Source organism: Artibeus jamaicensis, unplaced genomic scaffold (genome assembly GCF_021234435.1).
Source record: "Artibeus jamaicensis isolate MK-2021 breed Jamaican fruit bat unplaced genomic scaffold, CSHL_Jam_final scaffold_1019, whole genome shotgun sequence".
NCBI classification, from domain to species: Eukaryota; Metazoa; Chordata; class Mammalia; order Chiroptera; family Phyllostomidae; genus Artibeus; species Artibeus jamaicensis.
Window position 1 is genome coordinate 21713366 of NW_026522025.1, and position 16583 is coordinate 21729948.

The 16583-nt window shown below is 39.7% G+C and overlaps 1 protein-coding gene across 1 annotated transcript in view; it reads right to left on the minus strand.

Annotated features, from left to right (window-relative positions):
* The window catches only part of ERICH3 (glutamate rich 3), a 110322-nt gene that overhangs the window by 44063 nt on the left and 49676 nt on the right, over nucleotides 1-16583 (minus strand). Inside the window, exon 8 of the mRNA XM_053655531.1 lies at nucleotides 9069-9249. Within this exon, the coding sequence (XP_053511506.1) occupies nucleotides 9069-9249 (181 nt within the window). The remainder of the gene's footprint in view (nucleotides 1-9068; nucleotides 9250-16583) is intronic.

The window sequence follows — 16583 nt, forward strand, 5'->3', positions numbered from 1 at the left end:
TAGGCACTGAGGAGAAATAAAAATTCTGAAAAAAATGTCAAATGGGGTCCCTTCCTTCAAGAACTTACAATTTAGCAGGACAGAGACTAAATAAATATACCAGACTGCTGGAGTGAGGTTGCCAAATCCTCTCCTCTTAAAACGGTGTATCTGAAAATGGACCACAGATTTAAAATAAACTAAGCAGCAGTTCTTCGTGAAAATATACTGAACTCTCGGTAAGAACAGTGGAAATCTGAGGCGCTCTTGCCTGAGGCTGCTCCTGTCTCTCTCACCTGCCACTATTTCATCACTGAAGTTCTAGTAGGGGTAGGGCAGGCCATAAATCACCAGCAGCTTCACTGTCAATGGGGGCTGACTTGATTTGGAAGACAAAAAACCTTGGCCAATGGCATTACCACTGATAAGTAGCAATTTCAGAGGCAAGCTAACATAGAAGGCCAAAGGTTCTATTAGCCTGAAACCATAGTTCTAATTAGGGCAAGCAACAGGCCAATGGACTAGCCAGAAATTCAACCAAGAGATACAGGTAATAAAGCAATCATAGGTGTATTCATAGGAGCAAAATTTGCCATTCCAAGATGTGTCTCTTCGACATAAGGATCACTTTAGGCTGACTATTTCTACCAAACAAAAGACTGAGGAAGAACCTTTGACCTTCCTCCTAACTGCCTAAAAGAAGTCAGAACTGCTCAGGAAAGGAACCTGTCATCACATATAACTCTAGCTCAGTACGGACTAGATATGAGAGACAGGGAGGAACCGAGCAAGGCCCATTTGATTAAAGTTTTCTCTCTGTCCCATTGTTTCTATATGACCCAGCAGACACTTGTTTACCAAACATTAACTTGTTTCATCTGCCTGTGAATTGCTTGACTTCTCTTTGAAATTCCAGACGTCTACCTCCTTCTCCTTAGCCTAGAATGACATATGTACCTCATCTTGCCTAACTGTCTGGAATTGCTTATGCTTATGCAGATTCCCTGAATGTGTGTACTGGATTTTCTCCTGTTAATCTGCCTCATGTCATTTTAATCATTCGACCAGCCCAAAGAACCAAAGAAGGAAAGAGAAAAATTTCCCTCCACCACACATTCAATTAGCTTATACACATCCTCAGGTACCTGGAAATGGAATGGATTAGAGTTGGCCCAACCTATTCATACATCACTGGACAACTGGGAGTTTGCATCCACAAATAAAGGAAACACAAGAGAGTCTAGTGCAAAATCAAAGTCAGGGAGGACTTGAAAACTGCCTGAACTTTGTACCCTTGAACTCACTATAGCAAGTTGAACATTGCCCTCTAAAAATTCATGGCCATCTAGAACCTTAGAATGTGACCCAATTAGGAAATAGTGTTTGGCAGATATAATTAGTGAAGGATCAAGATGAGCTCACCTTGCATTTGTTTTATTCTAATTCCAATGACCAATATTCTTATAAGAGAAGAGAACATGCACAAAGATTCACAGGGAAGCATGGCATGTAAAGATGTGAGCAGGGATCAGAGTGATGGAGCTGAAAGCCCAAGAATGCCAAGGATGACCCAGAATCATCGAAAGCTGGAAGAAACAAGCAAGGGTTTTCCCCTACAGCCTTTAGAGGGAACATAAACCAGCCAACACCTTGATGTTAGACTTCTGGCCTCCCAAACTGCAAGAGAATAAATTTCTATTGTGTTAAGCCAACAGTTTGGAGGACATTTTTAGGCCAGCTCAAAAAAAGAGAATGTAAAAACAATCTGCGCAGAGACATCACTTGCTGTATACCAAGGAGAGAGAGAGTCGATTTCACAGAATTGTTTCAGGTAAGTTACTAAACAACTACAACAAAAAACAAGAACGATAATCTTCAAGAGGAAAAAGTCAAAATTCAGAATCATAGTTGCTCTAATACATGACCTAAAATGTTCAGTTTTTCAACAAAGAGTCAAAAGATACATAAAGAAACAAGAAAGCATGACTCATACTCGGAGGGAGAAAAGGCCATCAAAACCACTCCTAGAAATCTACTCAAGAAAAATGAAAGCAGATGTCTACATAAAAGCAGACATCTGAAATTTTCATCAGAAATGAAAGCAGATGTCTACACTGTATTTGTGTATTCATAACAGCATGATTTATAATAGTTCTAAAAGTGGAAACAATACAAATGTCCATCAACTAGAAATGAATAACAAAATAGCATACACCCATGTGATGGAAAACATGCACCCGTATTCAGTGATATGAGAAGAGAGCAGCTATTGGTAGGCGATACAATTGGGATGATACAATTGGATGACTCTCAAAAACATTATGCCAAGTGAAAGAAGACAATACCACCTATTGTGCAATTTCACTTAAGAAATGTCCAGAAAAAGCAAATCTGTAGAGACTGAATCCAGGTTGGTGGTTGCCTGAGAGGGGGTATAAGAATGGGGATTAACTGCTAACAGACACAAGGAAACTTTCAGAAGCAATGGAGACCTTCTAAAACTAGTCTGTGATAGACACTGGCTATACAACTCCACTAAATACCTAAAAATCAGTGAATTGTTCAACCCATTGAGCCACACCAGCCAGGGCCCAAATTGTACTCAGAATGAATGAATGTTACAGCATGTAAGTTACACCTCAACCAAGGTATTTCAAAAAACTAAAAAATCTACATGTGCTAACCAGATAAAAAACAGTTCATGTTAAGTCCCTGTACAATGAAAAACACTTTGGTTTTAAGTGTAGAATGAGAGTCGTAGCCATCACGAGAGATGGATCTCACAAAATAGAAGTTGGCTAAGAAAGTTTCACTGCCTTATTCTGAATCTTAAAAGACGGGGAAGATTTGAATTTAAAATTCTATTTTAAATTTGAAACCCATTGTCCTGTTGCAGACAAAGAAAATGTCACACAAAAAGACAAGATAACAGAATTGAAGGGCAGAGAGAGTAATGTGTAATGCACACATAGTGACAATAGAATCAGGTCTAGAAATACAAGAAAATGGGGCAGAAAAGGAAGAGATTATAAGAGGGTCAGAAACCAGTGACTTTGTTCTTTGTATCCACATGACACCAGGAGGCCAAGTTTTGCCTCGTGTGAAATGATGAACACAGCCAATCAAAATGCGCGTGAAGAACTGAATTCTTCACAAGTAGCAGACATTTTCATGTTAGGTGTGCATAATAAACAATCAACGTGTGGCTTTACGTCAAACCACAAGACATCATGAATTACTATGGGAATAAAGGATGCATTTGCCACATTATTAAATAATTAATTGCATTGGTATTTCCCACCCAGAAGCAAGGCAACTTAACAAATGCCGTATTTTTAATGAGTTTACTGCTCCAAGCATAAGTTAATTTTTTTATAGAAATCTTTTAAAACACTATTCACATTTCACTGAATCTTGCACAGCTTTGATTTGCAAAAAGGGCAGATTCTGTTCAGTTCAGCTAAATTGCTAAGATTGCTTACCCACCAGTCAACTCTGAGCCATTGCACTTCCCAACTTTGAATGCTTACTTTCCTGACAACGAAGGACAAGCTGAGACAAAATTATTGTGTGGACAGGATTCAATTATTTAAGTCCCAATTCCACCCTATTACTCAAGACTGCCCAATGACATAACAAAAAGAAAGTCCCAGGACCAACGTATTTGCAAAAAAAACCCCACCACTTAACCAAGTAACTCTCTCGTAACATTTGGTTTTGCACACTAGTCACAGAGGGTATATAGTCTCCCAGAAACTCTTTCAGCTAAGTCATGTTCTTTTTTTCATTTGTATGCACCATGTTTTCTAGTAGTTAAATAGACATTATATATGTGTTTTCTTGAATAAACAGCGATCTAAGACCCAGAAAGAGTTTCTATTATGTTAATTCCAACTTTAGAGTACAGCTAATTTCAGCAATTCTTCTAAATTAATGGTTGAAAGTTATACTGTTAAAAAATAAGTAGCATAGATGTTAGGTAGAAAATAGGGGGAGGGCAAGAATAGTATGGGAAATATAGAATCTAAAGAACTTGAGACACGTGGTCATAAACTAAAGGGGGGGAATGGTGGGGGAGGGGGTGTGCAGGGTGGAGGGGAATGAAGGGGGGAGTAGAACAACTGTAATGGCATAATAATAAAATATATTTTTTAAAGTAAAAAATAAATAAATAAATGCATGTATCCATGCCACTATCATTAGCAGTTTCATACTCATCACATTATAAAAGTGTTGGAAGACCTTTTATACTGAAAATAGCTAAGTGGACATGGAGAGTGCTAAGCAAAGGCCCTGCACTTGGTCAGGGGCTGGGGTCTGCTCTTGCTCATGCCCAGTGTTGCATGTGTGCCCTTGGGAAGCCTGTGCCTCCAGACGCCTCTCTCTTTCCTCACCTACAAAATGGAAGGAGTGAACTCTCAAATGCTATCACAAAATGAGACAAAGCAAACCATATTTCAGCCAAGTATAAAAAGTGGGGGAAATATTTCTAGCATTATTCTTATAAACTTTATATACTTTATAAAATAACATATATTTTTATATATAAATAAAATTTTTATAAGTAAAAATGTAATTTGTCTTAAATTAAAATTAACATTCACATGCTTACCCTCCCTCATGTTGGAAAGTTTTGATATTTAATTCCTAAATATGTATGGCTTCTATTTAATTACTTGAATTTTTAAAATTAATATTACTGTTTTTTTAAGATTTTATTTATTTATTTTTAAAGGGAGGGGAAGAGAGGAAGAAATAGAGGGAAAGACACATCAGTGTGTGGCTGCCTCTCACACACCCCCTGCTGGGGACCTGGCCTGCAACCCAGGCATGTGCCCTGACTGGGAATCAAACCGGCAACCCTTTGGTTTGCATGCTGGCACTCAGTCCACTGAGCCACACCAGCCAGAGCAATATCATTATTTTGTTGATGAGGAAAAACAGACAAACCAAAAGGAACAACTTCATGGTTGCCCCCAACTCCTTCCTTAACCACTAAGTCTATACATCAAGGAAACCAAAGATGGAGACATAGGTTAACATGGCTTGTCTCCTCACACAACCACAGCAAACCCACAACTAGACTACAAAATAAATATCACCCACAATCATCAGAAAATTGAGCTGTATAGAAGTCCAACAACCAAGAAATTAAAGAAGCCACTTATCCAGAGGGGTAGGAGAAGTAGAGACACACAGGGAGGCACAGTATGCAGAGACGGGGCATGAGCAGTCCTACACGCAGGTGTGGTAGATAAAAACTGGGAGAGATACCTCAGAAGTGAGGTGTCCCAGCCCCACACCAGACCACACTGCCCAGTATTCTAGTGCCAGGAAGATAAGTCCCTCTAACTTCTGACTGTAAAGTCCAGTAGGGGTTGGGGTGGCAAAAGAAACTGCATGATTCTCAGGTGTCTCCTCTTACGCCAAGGTCTGCAATGGACTTAGAGCTTACTTAGATTCACTCTCTCTGGGCTCCAGCACTGGGGCAGCAGCTGGAAGGGCACCAATAGCATATGGGAAGAAACTGAGGTATCTGGCATCGAAGTGAGTGACAGGAGACAGCTTCCTCCTGAACAAAATTCCAGAAGCCAGTCAGCGGTCATTGTCCCCTTTCTGAGCCCTCCCCAACACAGAGCCACAGAAAAGTGACACCACATTTGAGACTCCATCAACCTGGTTCTTACCAGATGCCTTGCCCTGGTGATTACCTAAGGCTCTACCCTATCCAACTTGCCTGCGTGTTTTTCTATAATCGGCCTCACTACTAAGACACAGAGTTAGATCAGCTCTACCTAATGCATAGGAACAAACACAGGGAGGCTGCCAAAATGAGGAAACAAAGAAATATGGTCCAAATGAAAGAACAGAACAAAACTCCATAAAAAGAACTAAACCAAATGGAGATAAGCAATATTCAGATGCAGAGTTCAAAACACTGATTATTAGGGTGCTCAAGGAACTCAGCGGGTACTCTAACAGCATAAAAAGACCCAGGCAGAAATAAAGATTACACTAAGCAAAATAAAGAAAATTTTATAGGGAACCAACAGTAAAGTGGATGAAACCAAGAATCAAATCAATGATTTGGAACATAAATAAGATAAAAAACATTCAATCAGAACAGCAAGAAAAAAAAGAATAATAAAAAAACAAGTATAGGCTAGGGAACCTCTGGGAAAACTTCAAATGTATCAACATTCAAATCATAGGGATGCCAGAAGGAGAACAGAAAGAGCAAGAAATTGAAAACTTATTTGAAAAAATAATGAAAGAAAACTTCCCTTATTTGGTGAAAGAAATAGACATACAAGTCCAGAAAGCACAGAGAGTTGGACCCAAAGAGGATCACACCAAGACACAGCATAATTAAACGAGGCCTGGCGGGGCCGGTAAGGCGGGCCCGCAAAACACGCGACAAGCACACCGCCCCCAGGAAAAAAAGAAAAAAAAATGCCAAAGGTTGAAGATAAAAAGAGAATCTTAAAAACAGCAAAAGAAAAGTAGACAGTTACCTACAAAGGAGTTCCCATAAAACTGTCATCTGGTTTTTCAGAAGAAACTTTGCAGGCTAGAAGGAACCGATAAGAAGTGTTCAAAATGATAAAAAGCAAGGACCTACAACCTTGGTTACTCTATCCAGCAAAGCTCTCATTTAGATGGAAGGGCAGATAAAGTGCTTCCCAGACAACTTAAAGCTAAAGGAGTTCATCATCACCAAGCCATTATCATATGAAATGTTAAAGGGACTTAAGGAAAAGATCAAAACTATGAACATTAAAATGGCAATAAATTCATAGCTATCAAGGAAAATCTAAAAAGCAACCTAAACAAACAAGCAGAACAGAAACAGAATCATAAATATGTAGATCATTTGGAGGCTCATCAGTTGAGAGGGGGAAGGGGGAAAATGGGAGAAAAGGTGCAGGGTAAGAAATGCAAACCGGTAGGTATGGAACAGGCAGGGGAATGCCAAGAACAGTGTAGGAAATGGAGAAGCCAAAGAACTTACATGCATGACCCATGGACATGAACTAAGGGGGGGATTGCTGGAGGGAATGGGGGTCCTGGGTAGAGAGGGGCAAAGGAAGAAAAATCGGGACAACTATAATAGTTTAATCAATATAATACATTTTTTAAAAGCAGGAAAAAAAGAATACTGAATACTGACATATAAATATTTCTTTTAATAATGAAAACTCTATTACTTTCTAAATAGAGTTTCTCAAGCAAGGACATCACAAGTACAGGGTGGGCAAAAGTAGGTTTACAGTTGTTCATATGGAAAAATACTAACTAGTAAATAATACAAGAATAAAATGTGTGTTTCAAGTACTCAAAACTGTAAACCTTCCTTTGCCCACCCTTGTATAGTCCTATAACAACTCTTTCTTTTAGCTGCTGTCCCACAGATTAAATATTGAAAAAAAGCTTTTGTAAAATATGTGAAACCCTATATGGAATATAAAAATAATTTTATGCTAATGAAGGAGATCAGAGTTTGCCACCCCAAAACATGTCTCTTTGGGATAGTGATTACTTTAAGCTGTCACCATAGCTCACTCTAGCATAATATGAACTAGGTGTGGTGGGGGAAACTCAGCACAGCCTAAATATCAGAGTTCACTCTGTGTCCCCTTGTCTCTGAACATTTGCTTTTCATCTCCATGTGGACTGTCTTCCTACCCTTTGAAGTCCCAGATTCCTACTTCTCCTCCTTAGTTCAAAAAGGCATATAGGCCTCAACTCCTCAATTTGCCTCTGGGCCTATGTTCCTATGGGACCCTCTCTATATATGTACGAGGTCTGTCTGGAAAAAGTACAACCAGTTTTTACAGAACAAGAACAGTTTGTGCAACATCAATGTAACCTGGCAGCCAAGGAGAGAGGACTGGAATGCACATGCATGAACAATGAAAACTCCACTGTACTAGTCAGTGGGGGTGGTAGATGCCACTGAGTGAGCATGTGTACTGTGTGGCCATTCAAAATGACTAGCAAGTATAGTGCAACAAATCTGCTTCAAATTTTGCATCAGCCTTGAACATTCCTCTGTGGAAACTATTCAGTTCAGAAGCCACAGCTATGGGCAGCTGGAGAGTGGCAGTTTTATCACAAGGTGCCCACACATACATCACATCTCATGCAGATTTTTTTTGTGAAACATCAAGTCACCCAGGTGACTCAGCCCCCTACAGCCCAAATTTGGTGCCCTGTGACTTCTGGCTTTTCCCAAACTAAAATCACCTGTGAAAGGGTAGGTAGGGATTTCAAACCATTGGTAAGATTCAGGAAAATACGACAGGGCAGCTGATGGCGATTGGGGAAACTGTGTGAGGTCCTAAGGTGCCTACTTTGAAGGGGACTGAGGCATCATTGTCTTATGTACAATGTTTCTTGTATCTTCTTCAATAAATGTATCTATTTCTCATAGTATGTGGCTGGATACTTTCTGAACAGACCTAGTATGTAATTAAATCCAATTATTTTCTTTTATTAATCTATCTCACATCAATTTAATTCTTAGATCCGCTAGAGTTTAAAAGTGTAGAAGAAAATTTTTTTCTCACATCACTAACAAACATGGATTGATGCTCAAATGAAAGTGTAAATGTATTAAATGTATTTGGCTAAATTCTGCACCATGTTATTTAGGTGTGATTCACCCTAAAGTTTATTGGATTTGTGATTTTATCTCAACATACTTCTAAAGAACAAATTGCTAATCTGGTATTTTTCTCTTAGAATAATGTATAATATAATTCACCATGGCAAGCCAAATAATTACCTTGTAATTTGGGGGACAGTTTATTCGTGCAACATTTTAGTAATCATATATCTCTACCCCCAAATTAATCTGTTACTGGGTTAAATCGCTCCAAATTCTTTCTTTCGCAATCTGTAAGAGTAATCGCTGCTCCAGTTTCAATCACGGAGCAGTAAGTCCTGATTTACTTTGAGGCAGCTGGTTTATAAATCCCTGGATATGCATAATTTCATAGAGAAACTGAAGTCATTTTGATATCAGCAATAGTTTATCTCTAACATTAACTCTAAGCACTTAGAAAGAATTCACATTTCATGTGTACCTTTTTCAAGTAGTTTGCCTTTGTAGACACACAGGTTTTCTCCACCGCAGTGCTGTTGATAAACTTTTATTTCATCCCTGAAGTCTGGGTGATCATAAGATAGGTGCACATTTTTCCCCAAATAGATCATTGTGATAACTGCGTTGCTATGCAGTGGTGTTTTATTAATCCTTCTTGAATCCTAGAATTAAAAAAGGGGGCACTTATTAACGAATTGACTTCTAATCAGAGTGCGAGGTCATTGTACAATGAAGAGCAGAAAAAGTTATTTTTAGGTACCTAGCAATAAAATCTTTATAAAACATCGATCTACACAGTGCACAAAAAGTGAAGCCCATTACAAAATACGTCCCTCTAACAATGATAACATATGCATTTTGGCTCTGCATTTTTTAATTAAGTGCTGGGAACTTGGACAAAGTTCATCTGTTTTTAGTTTGCGTGTGTGCATGTGTTTTACATACAACTGTAATGTCAAGGATACTAGAAGGAAACTGCTCTTGGCTCTTTTAACTGGTTCTCAAAAAAAACCCACCTGAAATCACATTAATTAAATTAATGTTGGTGACATAATTTTGCTCTAATTGATTGTGATTTAGCAGTTGGTTTTGACATTGAGTGCTCTGGCCTTACACTTCAGCACTGACACCTGAGCTTATTCTGATGCACACGCGGAGTGATTCCTTCTAAGGTTACTCCAAGGAATGGGGATGATGGATGCACCTGGGCCTATCCTTTCACAGGAGGCATTGGAACCAATAAAAAACCAAGTTATTTTAAATATCAAATATACCCAACAACTAAAAAATCACCTCATAAACCTGTCTGATATCCTCTGATGTTGACCAATTTTAGAAAATTATGGAAAAAAAAACTTAAATTCCAGAGATTAAAAGAAATATCCTTGCCCTTACTTTCTACTTCATACGATCGGATTTCACAATAGTGAATGAGCATACTGTTTGCCTAATCTTTAGGGGGAAGATGAGGAGAGACACATAGAAAAGGGAAGAGGAGGAGGAGGAGAGAACGAGGAATGGCTCGCTGAGAGATTTTAAAAGGGCCTGGGAAGAATACTTTGACTTTAAGCATCATACAGAGGCCAAGTTATTATTTTTAACTTACTTCACTTTTCTATAAATCAATGTTCAGCTACTGAAAAATGTGAAGAGACTAACTTTTGGTGCATCCAAGGCAATTATTTCAGTTCGATTTTATTGAATTACAGATGCCTCGGAAGCATGCATTTATTTTTTAAGAATAACAAAGCTGCAATAAAAATTTCTGAAGGACCTACTAAAATATTTCCATCTCTCAACTCATCCCCTTCCATTTCAAAGATTTTTTTTTCATTCAATTCTACTTCTCTGAAGTGAAACCCTGAGGAAGTAACTGTAATAAATGAAGTTCTACAAATGACAGTCTCAACAGTGTAAACAGAGAGGGAGTGCGAGGTTTAAAATTTAAGCCAATTGTCTTGCCTGTGGACACACAGAACTCACAAACAGAAATATTTCGGGGACATCAAGAGCCATGAAGGTAAGTCAGGAAACCGGATAATTCTTTGCAGATTAGAAGCATCTCCCGAGTCACCGTTGGAAAGCACAGGGATGATGGCAGGCCTGGCTCCTAGCTGCAAAATTACCCCACGTTTCCTCTTGCCTGGGCAGCCGTGGAGCTGTGACATGCATGTGTGTGCAGCCTAATGCACAATCACCAGCCTAAGGCACACCCAGCACCAAGCTCCCAGTAGAACATTTTATGATAAAACGGATGAAATAAAAGCATCCCCCTTTTGTTAAGCAATATTTTCTAAAGTGGCATGGATTCAGAGGCATTTCTGTGAGCTTCCGGAAGATAAGCACTATATAAATACAATGTAATAGCAAGATCGGAGTGAAGGGAAGCCTGCCTCACATGTACAAAATGAGAACTGGAAGGAGGAACATTTAAAAATAAAATAAAGAAAGTGACAGCTCTTCTTCACCCTTTTCAGTTACTCTTATTCATATTCTTTTTTTCTGCTAAAATGTATTCCTGATAGCAAACCTCTTTTCTCCTGGGTCTAGTTATTTCATTCCTTTTTAAAATATTCCCTTATTATTGCCACCAAATAGCCTTTTCTGGGTTCTAACAGGAGGCCCAAGTGACAACTTGTGATTAAATGCGTGTACTAGGAAACGAATAATTGTTTCTTTCAGTTGACTAAATTGCCTCTATATTCACCATCTTCCAAGGTTATAATCACCCCAGACTGACCAAACTGTAACCTGACTTCACGGCCCTCTCTGCTGTCCTCAAGCAAAAGTCAAATCATCTATCAAAATTCAGCTCCATTTTTTTATTCCAAAGTAGAGGCTTATTTATTAAGAATTATTTAGTTTCTGCATAAAAATCACCAAATGTTCCTCATTGGGTTTTTAACACACATCCATTCTTTGGGGGTTCCTCTATTCACCCTACCACTTTCAAAAATACAGCTCTTTCTGGCACCAAGAAGGACAGTTAAGAAGAACAGCAAGGCCTCATGGCCCTGCACAACTCAGGGTTACCTTTCTGACTTCCTTCTCCACTGGCTATGACTCTCCTCATTTCTTTACAGATTTTTCAGGCAAGTACAATCTGAGCTGACAAACAGCAAGGCCACTGAGTGACTAACCAGTTAGCCATCAATTGATATACTGTTTTCACTGGGATCCCTGCCCAGGCATGTGTGGGGCAGATATAAGATTTCTATCGATGTCCAAGTACATGTACTTGGTGATAATGTTGGACAGCAATTTCTTTCCATCCACGTAGCCAAGCCCTAGTAACCTCTGGACATCGTAGTCTTACCTGGACCACTGCAATAAACTTCTAGTTACTAGGGTAACCATAGAATTTATGATCCAAACTAAAACATAGTGAAAGGGATGTTACTAATAATCATGCTAGAAGAAAGAACATTAATTTGAACGGTTCCAGGAAAGCTGTGATGCATGCTTATACTACTAATAGGTTTCCCTACTTCTAGCCTGATATCCCTCAACATCTCCTTCCTCCTGCACATCAGAGTGGTCTCCTGTCACTAAATGGATTATGGGGCTTTACTGTTAAAGTCCTCCAATGACTCCTGCTCTCTAGAAGATGAAGTCCAGCATTCCTCACACAACATAAAATGTCTAATATTCTATCTAGGAGACTGTTCTGTGCAGCATGGGCCCAGCTCCCACTCGGAGATGCATAGCATCCACACCCATGGATAGGTTCTCCCATGGGGAGTCAGGCTTGCAATGTGCCTAGGCCGCTTTGAGACTTGCTTTTGCTAAAACTACCTCACCCTGAATTGAGATAGAAAGTGCGTACTGTAACTTCCTAAAATCCATGCTAAAACTCCCCAGTATGGAGTATGGATTTCAACTACTTTACCCTTTTCATTTGCAAATATTCCTCTTTGGTGATCTGATTAGCAACACTGGTTCCTTTGTTTTCTATAAATGGTAACCACCTAAAGCAAACCTGTGCATAGAAAATGTGGACCATCGTGTAATGTGCCAAGAAAAGAAATACAGGCCTGTCATGGCGGAGGCCACAGCTTTTCCTCCCCTTGAGAGAGAAGCCATGCTGTCCCTTTTCCTCCACAGGACTCGGTAGTCCGTGTGAAGGCCTCATATATCATCCACAATATGGTGGACCCCATGAGCTGGGATCTGTATCAATTCTCTAACTCCTACTGTCTCTCAACTACTGCAGTTTCTTGTACTAGCATTAAAAAGTCCAGCGACCAAACTAATTATAACAGCAAAAACACTACCAACCTATTTTTAAATCTTCAGAGGTACAACTCTATGAGTCACATGGCATTGACACCATTTCCTTACACTCCTCTCAGTAGACAAGGACAGTGTCTTAACTATCTTTACACCCCCAATCTCTTGCTAGTGTTGGCATCTAGTGTTGGACACATACGTGGAACTGTTAAGGATTCCAGATTCTGTCCTTTGCTGAGACAAAGCTATCAGTAAGTTGATCCCACCCTAAATCAGAAGCTTTCTATATTTATAGGAGCTTGATGAAAATCAGAACATGAAAACCATTTCAAGGCATTCTGTTAAACAGAACGACATCTTTGGTGATTAAGCCTTGATAAGATCAACAAAAATCCTGAGCATAAAAAGTGTCAGACAGTCCCCATGTTGACTCTCATGGCCTCAGGAAGAAAAAAATTCTGACAGGAGCCAGAAAAAGAGTGCTCATTTCCTAAAGGTTCAGGAAGCGGCTGGTTACAATGGCAACATAGAGCACTCTCACTATGCTCACTTGGTTCTTCTCTGTGTCTTCTTCCTCACCAGTTTTTCCTTGTTCTCTCCTCCTCCCTTTGCTTTATTATGCTTCCTCCTTCTACTTTCTTTGTGCCCACTTCTGACCACTGTGTAACCCATATCATATGCTTACTCCCTTCGCACTCACAAACACTGCAGTCCTTCTCAGGCATCAGAGCTCCAAATTTTGAGGATGCTGAGTTCACACATGCATATGTCCTTCCTCATTTCCTCCAACAGAATAAATTCAGTAACTCTGCTAAGAGCTAGAAATTATCCAGGTGGACTTTGCTTTGGGGGAAAAGTCCCCCAAATCTGATCCACTTGGCAAAAAAGGCATTCTTTAAGCTCCAGCTGCTGCAGACATCCAGAAGCATCTTGGCTCTTCCTTTTCCCAGGGCTTTATTTCACGAGGCCATCTGCTAAGATATTCGACTGTTGAATTGGATTTTTACACTGTTTTTCAAGTCCTTTTAGTTATGTAGTTGCCAAACTGCAATGCCAATTTTAAGCAAAAACATTGTTTAAACTAAAGCGTTTGTCTGAAATAAATCAACCCTACTATGAGATATGTTGAATAACCATATATTAAAATCATGCTGATGTTTTCCTTTTTTAATTTCAAATCTGAGTCCTCTGATGAGAAAAGCCAAGACTAAAACAAACCAAAATAATGCACTGGCTAGAATGGAAACTGAAAAACTATTTTCAAAATTAATTCAAACAGCAGAAATGTGCAATTTCTCCAGAAAAGCTAATATTTGTTTTGCTTTACTTGGAGAAAAGGGGTCTGCACCAGAAAAATATAACTGATATCCATGATATTTTCCTCAGATAAAAAGTATAATTGAGTTTTTTTTTCATGCAAATAATAAAGCAATGTCTATTTATGAACACAATATTAATAAATATTTGATTAAATATAAATAAAATCAAATACCTGTCCTCAACAAGCTTCCTAATCTAAGACTACAAATAAAGACAAATAAATGCACTAAGCAGAATCCAGTAAAGGGACATAAGAAAAATGACAAAGTCATTTTCAAGACAGAAGAGGTGGGGTCCTGTCACAGTGGATGGAAATACACTAAGAAGTGCAAAGCCTTTGCGGGCTGGGGAAGGGATGATCGCACACCCTTGTCATCTCTCTGACACTCACAGGTAATTCATAGCAAAAGAACATGCGCCTTCCTAATGGAAATATCAGTTAGAGGTCTAACTGGTGCCTGCGTTGAAGAAACACAGTTACAGTCTCCTGGCCAGTTACAATTATTATCGTCAAAGATTTGAGAGAATAAGCCCTGTACGTAAATTCCATCGGACTGATTCGAGGATGACAATGCAGGCTGCCGGCATCAGCCCGCTGGGCGAGCGTACTCCGTCTGCCAGTAACTAGTCGTGAAACCTCAGGCAGGTTATTTAAGCTTTCTTGCCACAGATTCCTTATTTTTCGTGTGAAGAAATGGTTTCCTCTTTCTTCGTTAATTATGTGGATTAAATGAGAAAATGTGTGTAAAAGATGGATTAAAGGTCAACTAAAGAAAAAGTACAATTATTGTTGTCAGCATCTAATAACTTCTCTATTTTATTGAAAGTTAACAAAAGACCAAAACATAATAGCATATAAGTAAGGGAGAATAAAAGAGTATAGATGATTTAAAAGTCGGTGAATTTCTGGCAGAAAGGAATAAACAAAGAACACAGTTCAGAAGTGGGGAAGTGGTGGACCAAACAGTTGAGGGTGTAGGGAGTAGTGAGTTCAGTTGGGCTTGGGTATGAGCGGAAGCAAAGCTGGACAGGGGTAAAAATCTGAAAGCTGTTGAATGCCAGTGTACCGAGCATGTCTTTGCATCCTGATATTTTGACACCTGTGGCTCAATAACCCTGGGGAGACTGCCCCTCCCAGGACTAACCAGTTCTTAGAGATAGTAAATGAAATGCCTGGGAGAGAACTGTTCACATGCAAACCAGACCAGAGCCCGTACCCACCTGCCCCCTCCACTATCTGGCTCTTGGACTCTGGGCCAATAAGCCACCCCTCCCCACCCCACCCCAATCACCCCTGGATCAGGTACCAGACAACTCAGGACAGCTCTTACACCCCAGAGCCTACCAAAAGTGTTCACACGACTCAACCTTCATCTGCTTACCCTGCCTCTCCTGCTTCTTTTCTCGGAAACCACAACAAAGGCTCTTGCCTATGTTTTCTTCACACTCCCTCAGCTTCCTGACTGACCCCTCTGTTGGTACTTCCCTGTACTGCCCTGTGTGACGTGGTGTGATGGTTACTTTTATTTATCACCTTAGCTGGACCACAATGCCCAGGTCCATGGCCAAATACTGTTCTGGACAGAACCCTGACTAATATACATGGCATGCCCCCCTCCTCTTGGGAAGTATAAGTGACAAAGTGTCTCTCCAATGGCAATCATCTCATCTATGGATCTCAGTATACCTAGAAAACAATAAAACCTACATTTGAAAACAGCCAGACAGAAGAATTTGCCTGTTCTCATTAGGAAAGAGGAACTGGTGAAGGTGTTAAGCAAGGGAGGAGAATGCCAAAAGCTATTCTACAAAGTTTAATTTAACATCATTATGTAAAATCTGCTAATACTGAGATGGACTGCATTTACGCCCAGTTTTTGCATTTTACCCCCTGCTCCCGCTAACTTCTGACTCATCTGTCAAGGCCATTCTAAATGCCGTTTTCTTTCTGAAGCACTCTCCAATCTCCTCATTCAGAATGAATATATCCTTCCTCTCTGTTCCCATTGTGCTTTATTTATATGGCTATGCTTGTTCTCATCACAATGTATCATGGTTAATTGTACATATTTCTGTCTCTCCTGCTAAACTGCAATCTTCCGAGAACAGGATTTGGTCATATTTATCTTGGTAGCCTCAGCACCTAGCACAGTGCTTGTCACTATAAATAAAAGCTAAATTGAACTACTTGTTGATTTAGAGGCAGGACATAAGTATGTAAATGATTACAATAGCAATAGCCTGGTTAGGAGTTTGGCAACAAGCGTCTGAACCAAGGATGTAGCAGTGGGAACAAAAACACGATTAACACACACATGAGCCATTGCTAAGGTGTCACGCTGTGCTGCCTGGGACCGCAGCCACTTGCCAGATTCAGCTGTTGGGTGCCTGAAAGGTGGCTCACTCACAGGAGAAGTGCTGTCAGTATAAAATACTGAATTTAAAG